General features: G+C 45.0%; 1 protein-coding gene and 1 pseudogene across 2 annotated transcripts in view; one reads left to right on the top strand and one right to left on the bottom strand.

Moving 5' to 3' along the window:
• The first annotated feature begins 3,575 nt into the window (after positions 1 to 3,575).
• Positions 3,576 to 3,901, top strand: LOC308421951 (large ribosomal subunit protein mL52-like; annotated as a pseudogene). The gene has a single exon. The product of its transcript is annotated as a large ribosomal subunit protein mL52-like (transcript).
• An 8,851-nt stretch (positions 3,902 to 12,752) lies between these two features.
• LEMD1 (LEM domain containing 1) overlaps positions 12,753 to 20,586 on the bottom strand; it is a gene marked incomplete at both ends in the record, with an annotated part of 28,114 nt that continues 20,280 nt past the window's right edge. Inside the window, 2 exons of the mRNA XM_080917886.1 lie at positions 12,753 to 13,038; positions 14,209 to 14,285. Of these exons, the coding sequence (XP_080774012.1) occupies positions 12,753 to 13,038; positions 14,209 to 14,285 (363 nt within the window). The remainder of the gene's footprint in view (positions 13,039 to 14,208; positions 14,286 to 20,586) is intronic.

Genomic DNA, 20,586 nt, shown 5'->3' with positions numbered 1-20,586 from the left:
AAAACAGCGCTGCAAGCGCAAATAACCCTTTTTTTTTTTTTTTTTTTTTTTTTTTTTTGATTTTGAGACTCGCCAGCAACCTCTATAGATCTGGACAATGTGGTCTGACGCCTCTCTATTTATGACTGGCAATGAAAATAACACGGTCCTTAACCAGTTATTTTAAAAGGTGTTAGCACAGCATCTTTGTGAATGTCAAAAGAAAACAACAAAAATAGAGCCTTTAAGAATTTCTCCCATCTGCCATCCTGCAGGCACACTGGCTGAATAAAAATGTAAACAGAACAGACGCTGTAGAGCAGGCCTTCCTGCCCTATATAGAGAACACAGGCCGGGGCTCCTGGATCCGGCTGCTTCTGCCAGTGTACCCCGCACCTGCTGACAATCATGGAACTCACCCTAACTGGGTGGCAGTTATGGCCCTAAGATACGAAGTACCCTTGACCTTTACAAACATGAGCACAACCGAGACCCTCGGGATGACAGCCTGTCGCAGGCTGGGGCTGCAGGGTGGAGGCCACCAGAAACTCTTTCAAGACGATCGTTTTAGGGACTTCTCTTCAAAGGAACCAATAAGAGGCAAGATCTGGGTCATAGTGTTGAGGTTTCAAATGTCTGTTTCGGTGGGAAAGTGTTCACAAGGAAACAGGCACTTTCTGGAGTGAATGCGGAGCTAGGTTTGAAGAGATGAGAGACTATTGTATTGAGACAGTTTTCCACTCGAGGAGCCCCAAGGTTTGCAAGGAGATGGTGGCGCAATCAGAACTGGAAGAAACAAAAAACCCTCCATACCTAGGAGTTTGCTGAGCAAGCAGAAACCAGCATGTCTTTTGCTATTTTGTGGATTCGGATTTCTTCCACTGTTCTCACCTTTTCTCCTTTCAACTCCTTAGTACTAGATAGGAGAGAAGCAGAGACAGAGGAGAAAGGGGACATTGATATCATAAGACCACTTCCTGCTGATTAGGGGAGCCGAGTTCCTGGGGGCAAGGTTGATCTTCCTCATCAGGATATCTAATTTCTTCCTGTTCTTTCTTCTTCTTTTTCTTTTTTAATAATAATAATAATAATAATAATAATAATAATAATAATAATAATAATGTAGTTACTTAGAAGCATTCAGAATGTCAACAAAACAGCCGTAGTTTTTTTGCAGTTACAGAGTGGTATTCAGTTAACAGAACAACAATTATTTTTGTATAAGCTGCATCAGAGACAACTGAAGATGAAAAAGACAAAAACAAAAACCCCCAAAATAAAACCAAAAGAAAAAAAACAGAAAAATAAAACAAAAACCCCTAACCAAACTGCTGTCCCCATATATAATTTGTGCTGTGTACCAACAAGAACCTGCTTTAAATTTCCATGCTAATTTACAACCCCCAGACAATACTAGGCTAGGTTAGTGGCTATTGAAAATACCACCAGAACAGGGCTACTAAAGACACATTCGGTAGTGTGTTAACTATACAAAAAGACACTGTACAGTTTAAAAACAAATCTTACACAGCCTTACTGTCTTAGTCAGTGTCTCTATTCCTGCACAAAATGTCATGACCAAGAAGCAGGTTGGGGAGGAAAGGGTTTATTCAGCTTACACTTTCACATTGCTGTTTATCACCAGAGAAAATCAGGACTGGAACTCAAGCAGGTCAGGAAGCAGGAGCTGATGCAGAGGCCATGGAGGGATGTTGCTTGCTGGCTTGCTTCCCCTGGCTTGCTCAGCCTGCTTTCTTATAAAACCCAGGTCTACCAGCCCAGGAATGGCACCACCCACAATGATCACTAGTTGAGAAAATGTCTTACAGCTGGATTTCATGGAGGCATTGTCTCAATGGAGGCTCCTTTCTCTGTGATAACTCCAGCTTGTGTCAAGTTGACATAAAATCAGCCAGTACACTTACATTTCAATTTTTTAAAAAATGGAGTGAGTTATATACAGAGGGTTAAATACCTTATAGACCCAAAAACCAAAACAAAACAAAAATAAACCAACCAAAACAAAATAAACAAAAAACTACCCTAGAACCAACTTATTCATCATCATCTTCATCTTGTCTTCCTCTTCTTCCTCCTCTTCCTCATCCTCCTCACTTCATCTTTCTCTTCTTTTTCTTGCTCTTTTCAGCCTTGACCACCCCTTTTTTCACTGCATCAGGTTTTCCTTTAGCTCTGTAGGCAGCAATATCTTTCTCATACTTCTCCTTCAGCTTGGCGGCCTTCTTCTCATAGGGCTGCTTGTCATCCGTGGCAGTGTTGTTCCACATCTTCTCTACTTTCTTTGCAACATCACCAATGGATAAGTCAGGATGCTCACTTTTGATTTTTGGGCGGTACTCAGAACAAAACAAAAAGGCCAAAGGAGTCCTCTTGGGTGCATTGGGGTCCTTGAACTTCTTTTTGGTCTCCCCTTTGGGGGGGATGTAGGTTTCCATTTCTCGTTCATAACGAGCCTTGTCAGCCTTTGCCATATCTTCAAATCTTCCCTTTTCTTTAGCAGACATGATCTCCCACCTCTCTGAGCACTTCTTGGAGAACTCTGAGAAGTTGACAGAAGCATCCGGGTGCTTCTGGCAGGTTTGCACAAAGAATGCATATGAGGACATTTTTGCCTCTAGGCTTCTTAGGATCTCCTTTGCCCAAGTTTAGTTGATTCCTCCACGAGGCACAGAGTCGCCCAGTTCCCGGCGTGGAGCTCAATGGACTGAAATGGCTGAGAAAGCCAGAGCCAGACGCAGCCTCCTCTCTCTCTCCGCTCTGTAACATTGTTTCTTCTTTTTGTATGACTACTTAACAAACCATAACCAACCAGCAACCAACCAACAACCCAACCTGGGGGGGGGGGGAGAGGCGTTAGCACTTAATGTACCCTCTGAAAAGTTCCCAGAATTCCAAACATCACACAGTCGCAGAAACTATCTACAGCTGCAAAATTACAAGGCAAATCTTAGTCAGCCACTGTGAACAATCCAAAACAGCCCACATCCCCACACCTGGGATTAAAATGAAAGCACATTTCTATTTCTTTCTTTCTTTCTTTCTTTCTTTCTTTCTTTCTTTCTTTCTTTCTTCCTTCCTTCCTTTCTTTTCTTTTTTTTTTTTTTAAAAAAACCAGATTCTCAGTACAGAACAGCCAGGGAGATGTGCCATGGCTTCTTCAGGGTCACTGCATAGCTGAAGGTGAGATGGTTGGAGCAATGAAGTCCTGTTTGTTATGTGACTGAACTCCAGGTGTGCAGAGCAGGGAAGAGAACGTAGTTAGAAACACATGCTGTCCCGGTGAACAGCAGGAGGAAGCTTGGTGTACTGTGTTGTTTGAGATGAGGCAAATGCCTTTCATACAGGGCTGCACCAGGAGTCTGTGTCCTCAGGAGAACATGACTTTAAAGAGTCACTCTAAAAGTAGTGTCCTTCAGAAGATCCCCCGATGACCAGAAAGTGAGGCTGGTAGCAGCTATGCATCTGGGAGGGGACCTTTTTTATTCTGGGCATGACCTATTTAGCATCTAGTGTATGGTTTCCAGCCCCTCCATATTTAAATTTTCCCTTCCTTTGAAAAGATCAGTTGCTCCGGCATGGCAGCCTTAGGGACCTGGCTGTCCATAGGTGTCCGGAGGTTGCACTGCAGTTCAGTAGCACGGGCCGGCAGTCAGTGGCGACTCCAGCAGGGGCTGGCTGCCAACCCATCAGGCTATGGGCCCCTCATGGAGCTTCCAGACTGGTCTTTCTCGGATGGCCTCTCTGCTCCCTTAATGAAAGGCCAACTTCGAAGAAAAGCTCAAAGAGAAAAGCTAGCAAGACGAGTTGTACTGCAGACACAGGAAATGGATGCTGGATTACAGGCATGGAAGCTCAGGCAGCAGAAATTGCAGAAAGAAAGGAAGCAGGAACACGATCTTAAGCCTAAAGGGACTTTACTGAGAAACCCACTTCCAAATCAATAAAAAGCAGCTCCTGTAAAAAGAAAGAAAGAAAGAAAGAAAGAAAGAAAGAAAAGAAAAGATCAAAAAATGACAACCTCCACAAGTATAGCTGATATTCTTCTAGTGTGGAGACAGGACAACAGTGGAGAAAATGGCTTTCTCTGCATTAGCTTGGTGGCAGCCAGATGAAGAACATGGATTCTAGGGTATCTGCTCTATGCCTGCATATTTCTCCCAATCACTAGGGCAAACAGAGTGTCTTAGTTAGGGTTTCCCATATAAAGAAAGTATTAACTGGGGCTGGCTTACAGGTTCAGAGGTTTCACCCATTATCATCAAGGCAGGAACTTGGAAGCATCTACGAAGACATGGTACTGAAGGAGCTGAGAGTTCCACCTCTTGTTTCAAAGGCAGCTAGAAGACTGGCTTCCAGGCAGCTGGGAAGTGCTGCCTCACACAAGTGCTGAATGTGCAGCTCCTGGATCCTGGCACTGTCAGGGCCCCACACTCTAAGAACCAACTCGTGCTCCCCAAATTCCTCAGACTTTCAGCTTCGGCTCCTGGGGTTGTCCGTTTTTAGAAGCCTCCTCTCTCAAGTGTTCTCATGGGTGTCAGTGGAAACTAACAAGAAGACAACCAGAGAGAGGGAAACACTGTAACCCGGGTGTCCTTGGGTTCACTGCAATCCTCCTGCCTCTGCTCTTGGGTTCTTGGAATCTAGCTGTGTGTTACCTAGTACAGTTGGTCCTATAAAGTGGTTTGGTTTTGGTTTGCTGTTTTTGTGCTTTGGCAAGTTCCAGTTTACCCCGATGTAGACCACGATGACCTTTAAGACTCCGTGAGCAGATCTTCCCTCCCGTGGTAGCCACGTTGCTCACGACGCCTTCACTCTTCCCTCTGGTTTCTCAGGCACCACTGTGTCACCAGTGGGGCTATGACAATACTGCACTCTGCCAGGCTGAGTTCTCTTACAACCTCACCCACGTTCGCTCCTTCTTTGAACTGACTCTTACTCATCCTCAGCCTTAACCATAACGTCATTTTCAAGAAGTTCTCATGCCCGGTGTCTGTGATGACTATCCCCAGGGCAGACAGCCTGTGCCATCTTCAAAGGACATGACTCAGCATCTGTAGCTGGCTCTTGACATCTCCATCCCAGCACCACGCTGTGTTCCTTAACAGCAGGAACCGTGTCACTTTATCAAAAGAGCACAGGATTGCAAATTAGTTGTTGAATTTGTATCTCTTAGGTGTCTGGCACAGACAGGTTTTCTCCTAGCATACTCAGGCTCCTAAGAAACTTATCCCCCATCTCTCTTTATCCTGAGTCATCTCGGTGTTTATTAAAGATAGAAAAACCCAAGGTGTCTTTCTCATTTTTCATATATTTATTTATTTATTTATTATATATAAGTGCACTGTAGTTGTCTTCAGACACACCAGAAGAGGGCATCGAATCCCGTTACAGATGGTTATGAGCCACCATGTGGTTGTTGGGATTTGAACTCAGGACCTCTGAAAGAACAGTCGGTGCTCCTAACCACTGAGCCATCTCTCCAGCCCATCTTTTTCTACCATCACAAACCATCCCTCTTCTGACACCTGATAAGTGAGTTTCCTCCTCACATACCAAGCAGTTCTGATGCCACACTCCCCAGCTGACACCAGCTGATTGTTCCCTGGTTCAGTTCTCACCCTGTCTCCCTGAAGAGAGGGAAAGATCCCACAGGTGAAGGCTCAGTATGACCTCCGGTGGTACAAACGGTACTTCAGACTCACAGGCTGCTTTTGCTGACTCCTCCATTGGGCCTGCAGGTGACCTATGGGAGACTAACAGCAAGTTGAGAACTTGGCATCTCTGCCACCATTTTTGCATCTGTCTTCTTTGCTCTGCGTACTTCTGTTCTGTCGTCATCTTAGGTTCCAGGAACAACATGTCTGAGAAACATCTGTGACTGGAGTAGAATCTACCACTTTCTCTCTATAAGGCCCACTTGACCAATTCTGAGATAACAATCTGACTGAGGCTGAGGAGCCAGACATACCTTTTGTCCTGTTTCTGTCTCCCTATGTGATTCAAGTCCCTTCACCACCATTTCTTCTCATTTGGTTTTTTTTTTTTTTTTTTCTTTTCTATTCTTTCTTTTTAATTTTTATTTTATTTTATTTTATTGTAGATAAGGGTCTCGCTCTGTGGCCATGGCTGGCTTACAACTTGCTATGTGTACCAATTATTTTGTGTTTAGGTAAGTGGCTGAACCGGTTTTTCCCCCCTCAGGATAGCTGGTCATCAGAGTGTGATTCTATCTCAAAACAAACAGTGAGCAGGTTGAGCTGAGGTGGGGGTCTGAGCTGCTGCTGGTCATCGACTCCGCCCTTGATTGACAGGTCATGAAACTAAGTCATGTGCACTTCCTTTCAACTGATTGCCGAATTATGACTAAGTGCCAATTGCATACATACACACACACACACACACACACACACTTAGGGATGTTTCTTTCATTGAGTATGTATAGGTGTTATGTGGATTTTTTAATTTCCTTTTCTAAAATTATATTTTTTATTTATTTTATGTACCTTATTAAACTGTAGCTGTCTTTAGACACACCAGAAGAGGGCATCAGATCCCATTACAGATCCCATGTGGTTGCTGGGAATTGAACTCAGGACCTCTGGAAGAGCAGTCAGTGCTCTTAACCGTTGAGCCATCTCTCCAGCCCCCTTCTTTTTATTTCTTGTCCAGTGTTCTTCTCCCTTGTTTGTGTAATATAGAGGCTGTTAAAGTCCAAAGCTCTTTCCCCAATCTCCTGTGACGCTCTGGATTAAACATATAACCAGAGCCAGGGACTGCTGGTAATCCTTGCTGTCCTGCCTTAGTTAAATGCAGGCCTCGTAGCCTAAGCAGAACTTGTTGCAGCAGTAGTCAGGTATCAGGTCAATGTCTTCATGTCAGCCTTTTTCCTCCTCCTCCTCTCCCTCTTTCTTTCTCTCCTTTTCTTCTTTGTCCAAGACAGGGTATCTCTGTAATTCTTGCTCTCCTGGATCTTACTCTGTAGACCAAACTGGCTTTAAACTCAGAGATTCTCCTGCCTCTGACTTTCTAGTTCTGGGATTAAAGGTGTGCACCACCATGCCCAGCTTACACTTCTTTTTAAATGTATTTTTTAATGTGCATGGACATCTTGCCTGCAGGTATATCTGTGTACCATGTGCGTGTGGTGCCCACGGAGACCAGAGAAAAACATCAATTTCAAACTGGAGTTGTGGCCAGTTGTGAGCCACCATGTGGGTGCTGGAGTCAAACCCAAGTCCTCCAAGGCATCTTTTTAGCTGTTCCTCTCATAATCCTCACTTCATGCTCATAGACTAGCTGTGGCAGCTCAGTGAGATCAGACATCTCTCAATACTTCCAGTGATGTAGTTATTTTCAAATGATTCTTTTAAGATTTATCCACACGTATTGTCTGAATGAATATCCATGTGTCTTGTGTGCGCAGTGCCCACAGGGCAATAAGATGGTGTTGGATCTCCTCAGGACTGTAATTACAGATGTTTGATAGCCACCATGTTAGGTGTTGGGGATTGCACCCTGAATCTCTAGAAGAGCAGTTAAGTTCTCGTAACCACTGAGCTATCTTTCCAAACCCTCAGATTGTCTTAATCACAAAGTGTCTCCTGGGCACTGGGTGGGTATAAAGGACTGTTGGGAAATTGTTAAAATTACTCTTATCGTTAATGATAAGTTCTAAAGCAAAGATGTTAGGGGTGTGGCTATCGGACTCACTAGTTCGCAGCTGAACTTGCTCTTATCACCAAGCTGCTTTGAGCAAAAGGACTGTTCATCTCACAGCTACCCACTTGAACACTCCATAGATGCCTCGAGACAACTCTGCAAAAGACAGCAGCTGAGAGGTGGTGCCTCAGTCAGGGTTTAGACAGCTTGTGTCTGATGTGTGCAATCACAAGCCTGAAAGAACCATTCCTAACTTGGCCACAGGGGGGCACATTTATCCAGTAGAGGGATTACTATACCAGATGAGACACTCATGATTGGTCCCAAACTAAAGCCCCAAAGACTGTCATGTCAGTGCTACATGACAGGCTATGGACAAAGGTTGTGATGGCTGGTCTAAACAAGCCATCTCTGGATATGTGAGCAGGTTACTCAAGCTCACCTAGTACACTGACTGGGAGACATTTTCCTATGTTGCCTCGCCTAGTATAGTAGCTTCCTAGAAATAAAACACCCTCCTGGAGGGAGACGCCTTAAGATTCATGAAGTCCGGGCTGGAGAGATGGCTCAGTGGTTAAGAGCATTGACTGTTCTTTCAGAGGTCCTGAGTTCAAATTCCAACAACCACATGGTGGCTTACAACCATCTGTAATGAGATCAGATGCCCTCTTCTGGTGTGTCCTTTGGGAAGGAGCCAAGAGATTGATATGAGACTCAGGAGCATACAAACTTCACTGTCTGGAAAAACTATAACTCAAAAAATTCAAGACATAGAAGCAGAAAGCTGAGTCAGGCAGTGGCGACACAGGCCTTTATTCCCAGTACTCAGGAGGTGGAGGCAAGAGAATCTCTGTGGGTTCAGGGCCAGCCTGATCTGCAGAATGAGTTCCAGGACAGCCAAGGCTACACAGAAAAACCCTGCCTTGAAAAACCAAAGAGAAGGAAGAGGGAGTAAAGGGGGAGGAGGGATAAGAGAAGAAGGAGGAGGAGGAGCTGGCCCATCAAGATGCTGGAGTTGTTCATGAGTTCTTTCATAATGCAGTGAGCTTTTCAATGGTGCAGCTGTCTGAGTCACCGTTTCTGTAAATAACCCCAACAGACATGTTGCTTCACCAAGCTGGGTTTTGTTATCGTTACTTTGGTCTGTCATCAGTCCCCTGAGTAAGTCTCACACAACACACAGTATTGCAGTAGAGATGAAACAGAGACTAATTCCAAGCGGTCTTTCCCTGCCTCCTTTCAGAAGTGCAGGCCACACTGGACATGAAGAAGCAGAGGAACAAAGTGGCAGTGAAGATGCATTGTGACACTAAGGAGCACCAGCCACACCCACCGTTGGACAGTGGCTCGATCCCAAATCATTCTACCAACCTAATCTTCTGGACCTAGTAAGCCCCATTTAATGGATTGAAGGCGGAAGATCCAGCAGGATACTCAGACATTTCCCGGTGCAGTGTGAGCCAATGTCACCTGGCTCTGCCCCTGAGTTCCAGACTTCCACGTACAGCTACTGAACAGCTTGACAAAGTCTGGCTGCCTTAAAGCAGCCATAGTGGCTAGCAGCTATTTCTGGTACTGGCCAGTGGGCTTGGAAACAACCTGCTTACCGTGAGAACCTGGTTCTGGAGCTCTGGGCCCCGGCTTCAGGGCTAGAAATGTTCACTTAAGTGTGGATGAGGGGTTGTCAGGGGGACCTTGACAGAATCACTTGTCAGCTAAAGAGGTGCTTGTGTGCATAAGCCTAGAACATATCTGGCTGTGCTAGTGTGGCACTGTGACCCGGGAACCCCTGCTGATCCATTCAGAGAGCCTATCTTCTCAAAGTCATCCTCCTCTGGGAGGAGGCGACGCTCGAGTCTGAGTGATCCTAGCTACACCAGTTGCTAAGGACCACTCTCTAAGTATCCGACTCCCAAATGCTGTCCTAGCAAAGGCAAGTGCCCTCAGTTTTCCATCCTGCTGTTAGCAATGAACAATTAAAGAAGTGGCCAAAGGTTCCACAGTGACTAAGAAAAGAAAAGGGGGGGATAGAACAGAGGTGACCAAAGAATGTAGAAGAGACAACGCTGGCTGTGGTCCGGAACCAAGGGACCTGATACTTGAGGCTGGCCCACCAGCTGTTGCTGGAGAAGACACAAGCTTCTAGAGGCCAGCATGAGAGCAGCTTTCTTCCCATCTACCCAAGGCCTCTCTAAGCAGAGCGAAGGTGAAGACGACAGTATGTTCTACAGTTGGTTCCCGTGAATAAGATTCTGTTTTACTTGTTTTAGATAATATAACACATTCGAAGCTCTAGACATTTTATAACAAAACTGTTTGTGGGGGCAAGCCTTAGTAGAAGAGTGTGCTCCTTGCAATCTACACAGTATGTACAGTATGTGATAATTTTTTTGTGGGGTGTGTGTTGATTCGTGATTTGTTTTTTTCTGTCAACTTAACAGAAACTAGAATCTTCTGTGACGAAGGAACCTCAGTTGAGGAGCTGCCTCCATCAGACTGGTCTGGGGGCATGTCTGTGGGACATTCTCCTGGTTGGTGACTGATGTGGAGGGGCTCAGAGCAGTGTGGGCGGTGCCATCCCTGAGCAGATGGCCCTAGGTTAAATAAAGCAGACTGAGCAAGGCATGGCTAGCAAGCTAATGAGCAGCACTCCTCCACGGTCTCTGCTTCAGCTCCTGCCCTGACTTCCCTTTATAATGGATCCTGAAGGGGAGAAGTGTGCAGCAAATTAACCCTTTCCTCCCCAAGGTGATTTTTGTTTAGTGTTTCATCACAGCAATAGAAAGCAAGCTAAGACAGGGACAGCATTTCATCATGTAGTTCAGGCTAGCCTAGAACTCCTGGGCTCCTGAGATCTCCTGTTTCAGTTTCCCAAGTAGCTGGGACTGCATGCACTACCCCCTACACACACACACACACACACACACACAGAGAGAGAGAGAGAGAGAGAGAGAGAGAGAGAGAGAGAAAGAGAGAGAGAGACGGTTAATATAGTTTTCAAGTTATGTTTTTCTCACTAGCAAATTAATACATTGTGCTCGTAGAAATCTTTAAATTATGCTGAGTATTTTCCACTCATACTGACTTTATGATAATACAGTACAACAAGTCTGTCCTTTTGGATTACCATTTCAAAAAGCATGTTGAGGCTGGAGAGATGGCTTAGGAGTTAAGAGCACTTGTTGCTCGAGTCCCAGCAGTCACACAATGGCTCACAATCATCTGCCACACAGTGTTGAAGATCCAGTGTCCTCCACTGACTCCCATTGTCTCTAGGCATCACACAGTGCACATGCGTGCATTCAGGCAAACATTATATAGAAATAAAATGTTATATATAAAATAATGTATGTTTAAAGAAAACTTCAGTTAAGTGTTTTCTATGATAATCTGGGTATTAATGTTTTAGTTACTCCTTATTCTCTAAGAGGCAATGTTTATGTATCAGACTAGTCCCCAGAATTGTACCCAGGGATTGTTCTAGCTGCCATAAAAATCACTATATAAGACCTCTTTCTCTCCCAAGCCTGGCTGGAATCTAGACCTCACACTTGATTGGCAGGTTGCAACCTCTGACCCCCAGCCCCAGCCAACACTAATGTCAATGGCTGAGGCAGCCTTTCCCATGGTGGCTCTGCCCCAACAGTGCCTAAGTTTGATCTCTGGCTGATCCTTCTTCTCCAGCATCACATGGACTTACCTCTGTTCTTTGCACTGTCCTTGTAGATTTTGAGAGTCATATGATTCCTGATCAAGAAAACATGGTATAGCTACCTGTACTGGCTGGTTTTGTGTGTTAACACAAGCTGGAATTATTACAGAGAAAGGAGCCTCAGTTGAGGAAATGCCTCCATGAAATCCAGCTGTAAGGCATTTTCTCAACTAGTGATCAAGGGGGAAGGGCCCAGCCCACTGTGGTGGTGCCATCCCTGGGCTGGTAGATCTGGGTTCTATAAGAAAGCAAGCTGAGCAAGCCAGGGGAAGCAAGCCAGTAAGTGACATTCCTCCATGGCCTCTGCATCAGCTCCTGCTTCCTGATCTGCTTGGGTTCCAGTCCTGACTTCCTTTGCCGAATAAAACCCTTTCCTCCCCAACTTGCTTCTTGTTCATGATGTTTTGTGCAGTATTAGAAACCCTAAGACACTACCTGTCTCCAGATTGAAACTCGAGGAAGGCTTATAAAACCCACAAGACATTTTCAATAATTCACAGGACTCCTACAAGGCTCATGAGGCCCCTCTGAGCTCATAGAACTGTAAACAACTTCCAGAGAGAAGAGACTCTTCTGGTGGAACTGCCTGAACACTGTTTGGGAACTCCAGAGCCAGCTTTCCTGAGTTCTCACCCATGCTGGGGAAGGACTCTTAACTCAGGCACCTGTAAGTAATCACAGTAAGCTAGATTCACTAACCTAGACTAGATTCCTAGATTTTGTTTTAAAGGTCTGTCCTCAGGGGGAGACATTTATCTAGATATTCTCCGGAAAAAGTCATGAAGTGCCACAGGGAAATAGAATAATTAGAAGCAGAGATAAAGTTAGGTCTAGTGACTAGGGAAAGACCCAGAGTCTGAGAGATTGCTGCTACGGAGGCAGATTTATACCATGTCAAGGTTCCTGTCATCAGCATGCCAAACTGGAAATGTCACCACTATCTGGACACTTGGTCACGTTTTATTAAGAACATAATTTTCTCCTTGTTTCTATGCTCTGGAATATGAAGTGGTCTCAGTCATAAGAATGTGAATGAAGCCTTCCGGCTAGGGTGGAGGGTGGGGGTTGGGAGGAAAGGACAGGAGAAACCCGGAGGGAGGGGGGAGAGGGAGGGCGGAGGGTGGGAAACCCAGGCAGTTTTCTTTACAGAGGAGCGCTCTGATGTATTAGCACCTTTAATGATGGCTTACTTGGCTTACAGACCATCATGCACGATCATGTGCCTGGTTCTGCCCTTGCTCCTCCACCTGGCTGAACCCAGAAACAGCCAGGAGAGCAAGTCTAGGGGAGCGGTTGCCTGGTTGTGGCCATAGTCCTGCACAGCTTCGTGGTTTCTGCTAAAGGCCGGGGCACTGCAGTTGCTGCTCTGCTCCTAAAGGGTTTAGCCATAGAGCGGCTTCTTTTCCACTATGATGTAGACAAACAACACAATGAAGAAAATCCCAAGGATGGCCAGCTTCAAGCTCCACGGGATGTCGTTCTTGGGGCTCTGGCAGAGGAACCTGCTCTCGGAGTTCTGGCGTGGGAATCTGTAAACGGGACTCTGGCATGGGAAGTAGTTCCTGGGATTCTGGTATGGGAAGCTGCTCTCGGAGCTCTTGTTGCATTGATAGTCGTTGCTGGCAACACACTTACGCTTGGTCCTCGGACTTGGTCTTGCAGCATACCTGTGAAGACATGTCAGAGGCCCTTAGGTTTGTCAGTGGCTGTTTCCTGCTCAGCTCTGAGGGTACATGTGTGCAACTCGGAGGCCCTAGAGCCACTGAAAACATGTTAGTGTCCATAGCTATAAGCCCACACCTTGACGTGCGAGGGTTTTCAGCGCTGCGGGGTTATTTCCGGCCACTCTTACCTGCCGTTGAAACATTCAGTCCTGGAAAAGTCTAGCTCCAGGAACTTATGGTCTCTGGGTCCCCAGTGGAAACTGGTACAAGGGATTGGGAGGAGTCATAACAGACCCTGTCCTTCTGTTTACGCAGGTTTAGCACCGCCTTCCTGGGCGGACATGGGAGTACTTCTCCATCCTCCTTAAAACTGACATTTAAAAAAAAAATAGGAGGAGGATCAGCGCTCAGTATCTGCGGAACTGTCCGTGTGACTTTTGATCTTTTTCGCCCTGCTTCTCTAATCCTGTCTTCAGAAATTAGAGAGCCTTAACCAGAGAAGGTAGAAGCAGAAGTTCAAAGTCATCCTTAGCTAAAGAGCAAGTTCAAGGCAACCTGAGTCACATGTGACCCTGTCTTAAACACCCCCCACCCCCAAATAGGATTTGTGGAATTTTCTGGGACACTAGGGGTTGTTTGGCTGCATCATAGGTTGGTATTTGGAGATTGACCCTAGGGCCTCATGCTCTACCCCTGACTTGCACCTTAGACACCGTGTCTGAATAATAAAGTCACTTGTCATTAAGATTTTATTAGAGCCACGTCCCTCCTAAAATATGAACTCTTATCCATCCTCCAAAACACAAACAGCAACAACTCTGCTCAGATGACTCCAAATGAGGATTTGGGTTCTGGTCTGCGTCCCTGGAGACTTTTCACACCTCCTTAACACCTTCCCCCTTCCAACCCCTCTTTTCTTATCTCCAAATATGAACGATAAAATAGAGACTTTGGCTTTGATGTTATTTCGTATTACAAGCCCGTCTTCTTTCCAGCAGGTTGTCTCCCGGTTCAAACTCTTCACAGACATCCAAATAATGAATTTTACCCCCAATACATATCTATGTCTTTTTATGTTACATAAGATTTTACATGAGGTTGGGAATGGCCTTCAGGGCAGATCTCTTGGCTAACACATCCAAGGCCCTAGGACACAGAAACATCAGCCTTTACCTGACTTTCTTTGTGGGCTTCTGGCTCAGGTAGTGGATGTCTAAGTTTCTTCTTTTATTAGGAGAAGCCTCAAGTCTCTGACATAAGCAGAAAGAAAATGCCAACAAGAATTTATTTTCAATGTCTTGTAGTTTAGTTATTACACTAGGAAAAAAAATCAATCTGAAAACTAGCCTAGGCATACTAGATAGTTTAATACTCGATGAGTTTCTCTCTCTTCAGTGGTCAGAAAAAGCACCCAGTGCCATGAAGTGATATTTTACTTCAGTGACTCACAGGAGGACAATAGATACCAGAGTGGTTAAGGTCCCATGGTGAAAACAGCAACTGTCACTAAGCAGTAAGGCCACCTTCTGTCCCTTTTTACTAATTTGTGGCTTGGAGAGTGTTTTCTTTTTCTTTGTTCCTCTTTCAAAAAGTGTGTTGTCAAAACAAAAAAATAAATAAACCAATAAATTTTAAAGTGTGTGTTATTTTCATGTAAATGATAAAGTTATTGAAAAAAATTGTCTGTGAACAAGTACTAAAAAAAGGTGTAAGAGCCATTTCTCTTTAAGAGAATGATTTTGGATAATTGTATTTTCTTTTTCAAAGATTTGTTTTATTTCTATTTGTGTGTATGTGTGTGTGTGTGTGTGTGTGTGTGTGTGTGTGTGTGTGTGAGAGAGAGAGAGAGAGAGAGAGAGAGAGAGAGAGAGAGAGAGAGAGGTGCAGGTACCCAAGGAGCCCAAAAGAGGGCACCAGATCCCCTGGAGCTGGAGTGAACTGCTGTGAACTGTTGGGAACTGAAAGACATTAGAGTTCTGAAAACGGACCTCAGGTCCTGAGAGCAGGATACATTCTTAAATGATGAGCCATCAGTTCACCCCAGTTTCTTCTTTCCTTTTTTCTCTTATTTTCTTTTCTTTTTTTTTTTAAATTTATTTTATGTATATGAGTACACTGTTGCTGTCTTCAGACATACCAGAGCCTTCAGAGGGCACCAGATCCCATTACAGATGGCTGTAAGCCACCATGTGGTTGCTGGGATTTGAACTCAGGACCTCTGGAAGAGCAGTCAGTGCTCTTAACCTCCAAGCCATCTCTCCAGCCCCTGTATTTTCTTTTCTAATTAAAAAAAGAAAAGGTCTTTGGGGACTAGAGAGCTGGCTCAACAGTGAAGAGTACTTACTGTTCTTGCGGAGGACCTGAGGTTTCTAGCACCCACATCAGGTGCATGTAAACTCACACAGGCACACGCTCGCGCGCGCACACACACACACACACACACATACACACACAAATAAAAGCGAGAAAAATTAAATCTTTTTAAAATTAAAGATATATTCTTTATGGCATATTTCAGTGTAGATGTGTGCATGATGCAAACTCACATATTTATATACTTGGATGCATGGGTGGGGTCCCTGTGCAAATTGCACTAAAGGTAGGTGCTGCCAGAGGCTCACATCAGCTGCCTTCCTCACTTGCTCTTGCCCGTGTATGCTGGGGCACAGTCTCTCATGTGAACCCACAGCACACTAATTCAGCAATTCTGGCTAGCCAGTTACCTCCAGGTATCACCTGTCTCTGTTCCCCACGTGCTAAGGCTTCAGGTATGAGCCATCATAGCCTCCCAGTATTTACTATGTGAGCGCCTGACCTCTGCCCTTTGATCCTGACCTACACTTGTGTAGCAAGTGCATTACCCACTAAGCCATCTTTCCAGCCCGTATTTTCTAATGAAATGAAAAGCTGTGGCCTTTTGTTCCTTGTTTGTGAGGCAGATCTGTCAAGATTCAGGCATTAACATATGCAGATGGTGAAATCACATCCTGGTATGGAAGAAATAGTCAATGAATATTGATAGTAACAACTGCGTTCTCTAATGTTAATTCCCAAGCAGAAATACATGAAGGTTCTCGGAGCAACAGAGACATTCCCTTTTTATCTGTGTAGAACTCAGGGACTGGAATTTCTACTTGTTTGCTGGTCACTAAAGCCTCACTGAGGCAGGCTCCAGGGTCCTTGTCTAGAAAGTTCGAAGAGTAAAATTGAGGACAAGGGTGAGTTTCTAAAATCTATTATACAGAAAACTTAGAGAACAGCATAATCCCTCACCACATCCCAAATCTTACGTTTATAGCCACAAACTAGTGTGGCTACCACCCTCATCTAAGAAGAGACCATCACAATGAATAGAGACATCACAGGAAACCACACAGGACACGGTACAGAAGTGAACAGACTGTGGGAGTCCAGCTCCAGTAGCTACACCTACATCATGACTCCTGCATCTGCGGCTGAGGGGTATCTCAGAAGGGAGGGGAGGAGAGCTAATGAGAGCCGGGTTACCAGGAAGTCTGCTGTGAGACACTCTCACACAAATGGCTGCACAGATAACACATACACCATGGCAACATCAATAGACAGGCTAACACAAAAACGGGACACCCCATGGGGTTACACCCTGGACAAGGAGCTATAGACAGCAGCTGACTGCTGAGAGAGGAGGCGCTCCGAGTGTATGGGTGAGGCCCATAATTAATAATCCAACACAAAATGAGCCTCCAAACCATACACACACAAACAACAAAATGGACTCAGCAGGTTGCATTCATTCATTTTTGCACACACACACACACACACACACACACACACACACACACGCGCGCAAGTACATATATATATATATATATATATATATATATATATATATATATATCCATGTATGTAACAATAATTATTGGGGAACAATGAAAGAGCTAGAGAAAGGACTGAAGGAGCTGACAGGGTCTACAACCCCATGGGAAGAACAAAATGACCAACTAACCAAACCCACCACAGCTCCCAGGGACTAAAACACCAACCAATGAGTTCACACGGAAAGACCCATGGCTCCAGGTGCATATGCAGTAGAGGATAACATTCTCTGGCATCAGTGGGAGGAGAGGCCTCTGGTCCAGCGAAGGCTCATTTTCCCAATGTAGGGGAATACCAAGAAGCTGAGGTGGGAGAGGATGGTTGGGAGAGGAGCACCTTCATGGAGGCAGTGGGAGGGGGAGAGAGAATTGGGATTGAGGGAGCAGGATAACATCTGAAATGTAAATGCAGAGAATATCCAATAATTTTTTTTTTAATTACTGTTAATAAAAAATAATTTGGGGCAAGAGGCTTTTTTTGAGAGTGGGAGGGCAGACTGGAAGGAGTTAGGCAAAAAAGACCAGGGAGGGGCTGAAAGAAGGGAAGGGAAGGAGAAAGTGATATAATTATATTTCAAGCTCAAAGAATTTATTGCAGAAAGAGGCCTTCAAAAGAGGGTGTCTGGAAGGTCAGATTAAAACTCTGTGGGAGCAGCCCCTGAAGGGAGCTGTCCCTGAGCTGTGTGGGAGCGTTCCTTCTGTGCAGAGCCCCCTCACCCAACCAGCAAGGAGGTCACAAGCAGCTCATGCTCCGCCCCCTAAGTTAGGACAGTGGTCATACTCTGAAGTTCCTGCTTGGTGGGTGTTGACCTTGGCTGACCTGCTGACTGCTAGCCTTGGCCACCGATACTGACCCTGACTTCGCAGAAGTTGTTGGTCCCTGACCTTGGCAGGTCTGCCAGCCATCAGCTAAGAGGGAACCACCACTCTATGGGTAAGCTCATATTTGGCTCCCTGTCTAGGGGTCCAGAGTAGTCTCCTTCCTGGAATAGGTAGAAACTTTTCACAAGCTGGTTTTGTTTGTTTGTTTCGTTTTGCCTACAATTAGAGTGTGTAGAAAAGGCAACAGACTCCTACATGTGTCTCTTGTGGGACATCATTGCTGCTGGTGGCCTGCAGACATAGGTTTTGGCATTCTGCCTCCTGGTCACCTAGGCTACCTTGCACCCAGCTCTGAGTCTTTTTATGTCTCGTCCCTAGTGTTTCCAAACTGACTTTTTAAACTTTTTACTATAATAATGTCATGTTACTGTTCTGTTCTTTTTCTTTCTCCTCATTGTGGTGCAGGGCATCAAGCCTTCCCTCACCGGTCCATAGTTATAATTTAATCCTCAAAGGATGTCTGGGTCTATTATTTGAGGTTTTTTTTAGATTGATTGTGCAGTATTCTGCCTGCATGTATGCCTGCAGGCCAGAAGAGGGCACCAAATCTCATTATAGATGGTTGTGAACCACCATGTAGTTGCTGGAAATTGAACCAAGCATCTCTGGAAAAGCAGTCAGCACTCTTAAATGCTGACTTCTTGTTTTGTTTCGTTTTGAGGCAGGATCTCTCTGTATTGTCCTGGCTGTGCTGGAACTTGTTCTGTAGACAAGGCTGGCCTCAGACTCAGAGATCCGCTTGCCTCTGCCCACTGAGTGTTGGGATCAGAGGCCTGCACCACCACTACCAGCTTGTTAATTCTCATCCACCCAGCACAGGTCCCATGCACCCCAGACTCACAGAGATCTGCCTGATTGACCATGCCCCCTTTTCTGATAAAGCTGTTAGTCTATTTTGGAGATGAACTGAGACATAGGAAGGTTAAGAACCCTGATTGAAATCCTACAGTATCATCAGTTAAGAGCACAAACAGAAACAGCCTCCTCACTACCTCTCAGTCTCTAAGACTAACTTCTTTAGGAATCTTTATCACCCTTGTTTATGCATACTGCTTCTTTTGCTGTGTTCTGAGGCCCTAGCCTATGAGTGTTATGGCATACTTACGAAGCACTTTTATTTACCTCCTCAGAGAACATGTGGGGTTTTTTTAATTTAAGGTTTATTTATTTAATGTATGTGCATACATTCTTGAATGTGTCTATACACACCATATTTGTGTCTTGCCTAAGGAGGCCAGAAAAAAGATGTTAGATCCCCTGGAACTAGAGACAAGTGTGATCCACCATGTGGGTGCTGGGAGACAAACCCAGGTTCCCTGGAAGAAAAGCAAGTGCTCTGAACCACTGAGCCATCTCTCCAATCTGATTTGTTATGTTTTGCTGACATGCCAGGGTCTGCAGATCCTGAGACTACCACACTATCCAAACCACAGGCACTAAGCAGGAAGACACTGTGTAAGCACACCATTAGTTGGACCTTGGTCAGTTGGCTCTTACAACACTATGTCCTGTTCCACTTGTCCCCAGGAATCCTGGGGCTTAAACATTGTGCCGTTTGAGGCCTGGAGCAAACAGCCAGTCACTGACTGAAGAAGGGGACTGACGACCTCAACAGAACAATAACCCAAAGCCAACCAAGTGGACATCCAACCACAAGACCAAGAGGCTGGACCTGGGTGTGTGTGGCTTCTTGTGGTTATCACAGCAAAATACCTTGGTCTCTGAATGCTGTCATGATGCTCACTTGAGCACTGGTGACTAGACTGTCACAGACCCATCAGCAGATACAAGGGGTTTGGCTTAACAGGGCAAGAAGATATGAATTCCACCTAGTTCTGACCACAGCCATGGGAAGGCTGCATTCTGTCTGTCACACTTTCTCTGTCCTTCCCAGAGAAGAGGCCGTTCCAGTGGCCCAGATGCACAAACAGGGCCTGCAGCTGTGTCTCTCTCTCCTCACGGGCCTGCTGGTTCAGCCACCTCCTTAGCAAAGGTTCTCAGGGACTGTGCTCCTCCAAGGTTCCCTCAGCCATGCATGCTCAGCAAAAGATATTTTGTGCTGTTCCCAAGGATGCTGGACAATCTCTTTATTGAGCAAATTCCATTTTTAAAGCCTTTGATTTAGAGAAGAAAAATTTAAGCACACATGAAAGTAGACAATAGTGGAAGTAGCCTCAGCACATCTGCCACACAGCACCTTTTCTCTCGAGGTTAGAAATAGGAATGTGTAATAAAGCACTTAAGAGTAAAGCCTATTGCAAAATAAGATAATAGGATTTCAGAGCTCTCAGGCAATCAAATACCCCCTCCTTCTCTTCCTGTCCTAAGTGGCTTTAGCACCTTTGTTCCTTCCCTTCCCTTTGTGTTGAGATGACATCCTGCAGTGTTGCTCAGCACCGCCTGAATCCATGGACTCCAGCCATCCCTGAGCCTTAACCTCCTGACCAGCTGGGGCTACAGGTGTAAACACCAAGCTTGTCTACCCTGGTTTTTGTTTGTTTACAGACAGACTCTCTAGCTAGCCTGGGCTGTCCTAAAACTTGCCATTGTAGACTAGGTTGGTCTTGAATTGATGGAGATCCTCCTGTCTCTGACTGGTGAGTGCTGGTCTATCCTATTTTTTTTTAAATAATTTGACTGTGTATATAATGTACAAGTACATGTATACACATACATATATGTGTGTATATATACATACATATATGTGTGCATATATATGAGTGCTGGTCTATTCTATTTTTTAAAATAATTTGTGTATATAATGTATGTATATAATGTACATGTACATGTATACACATACATATATGTGTGCATA

This window comes from Micromys minutus (assembly GCF_963924665.1).
Source record: "Micromys minutus genome assembly, chromosome: 6".
In the NCBI taxonomy this organism is placed as follows: Eukaryota; Metazoa; Chordata; class Mammalia; order Rodentia; family Muridae; genus Micromys; species Micromys minutus.
This window is presented reverse-complemented; position numbering and strand designations above follow the sequence as displayed.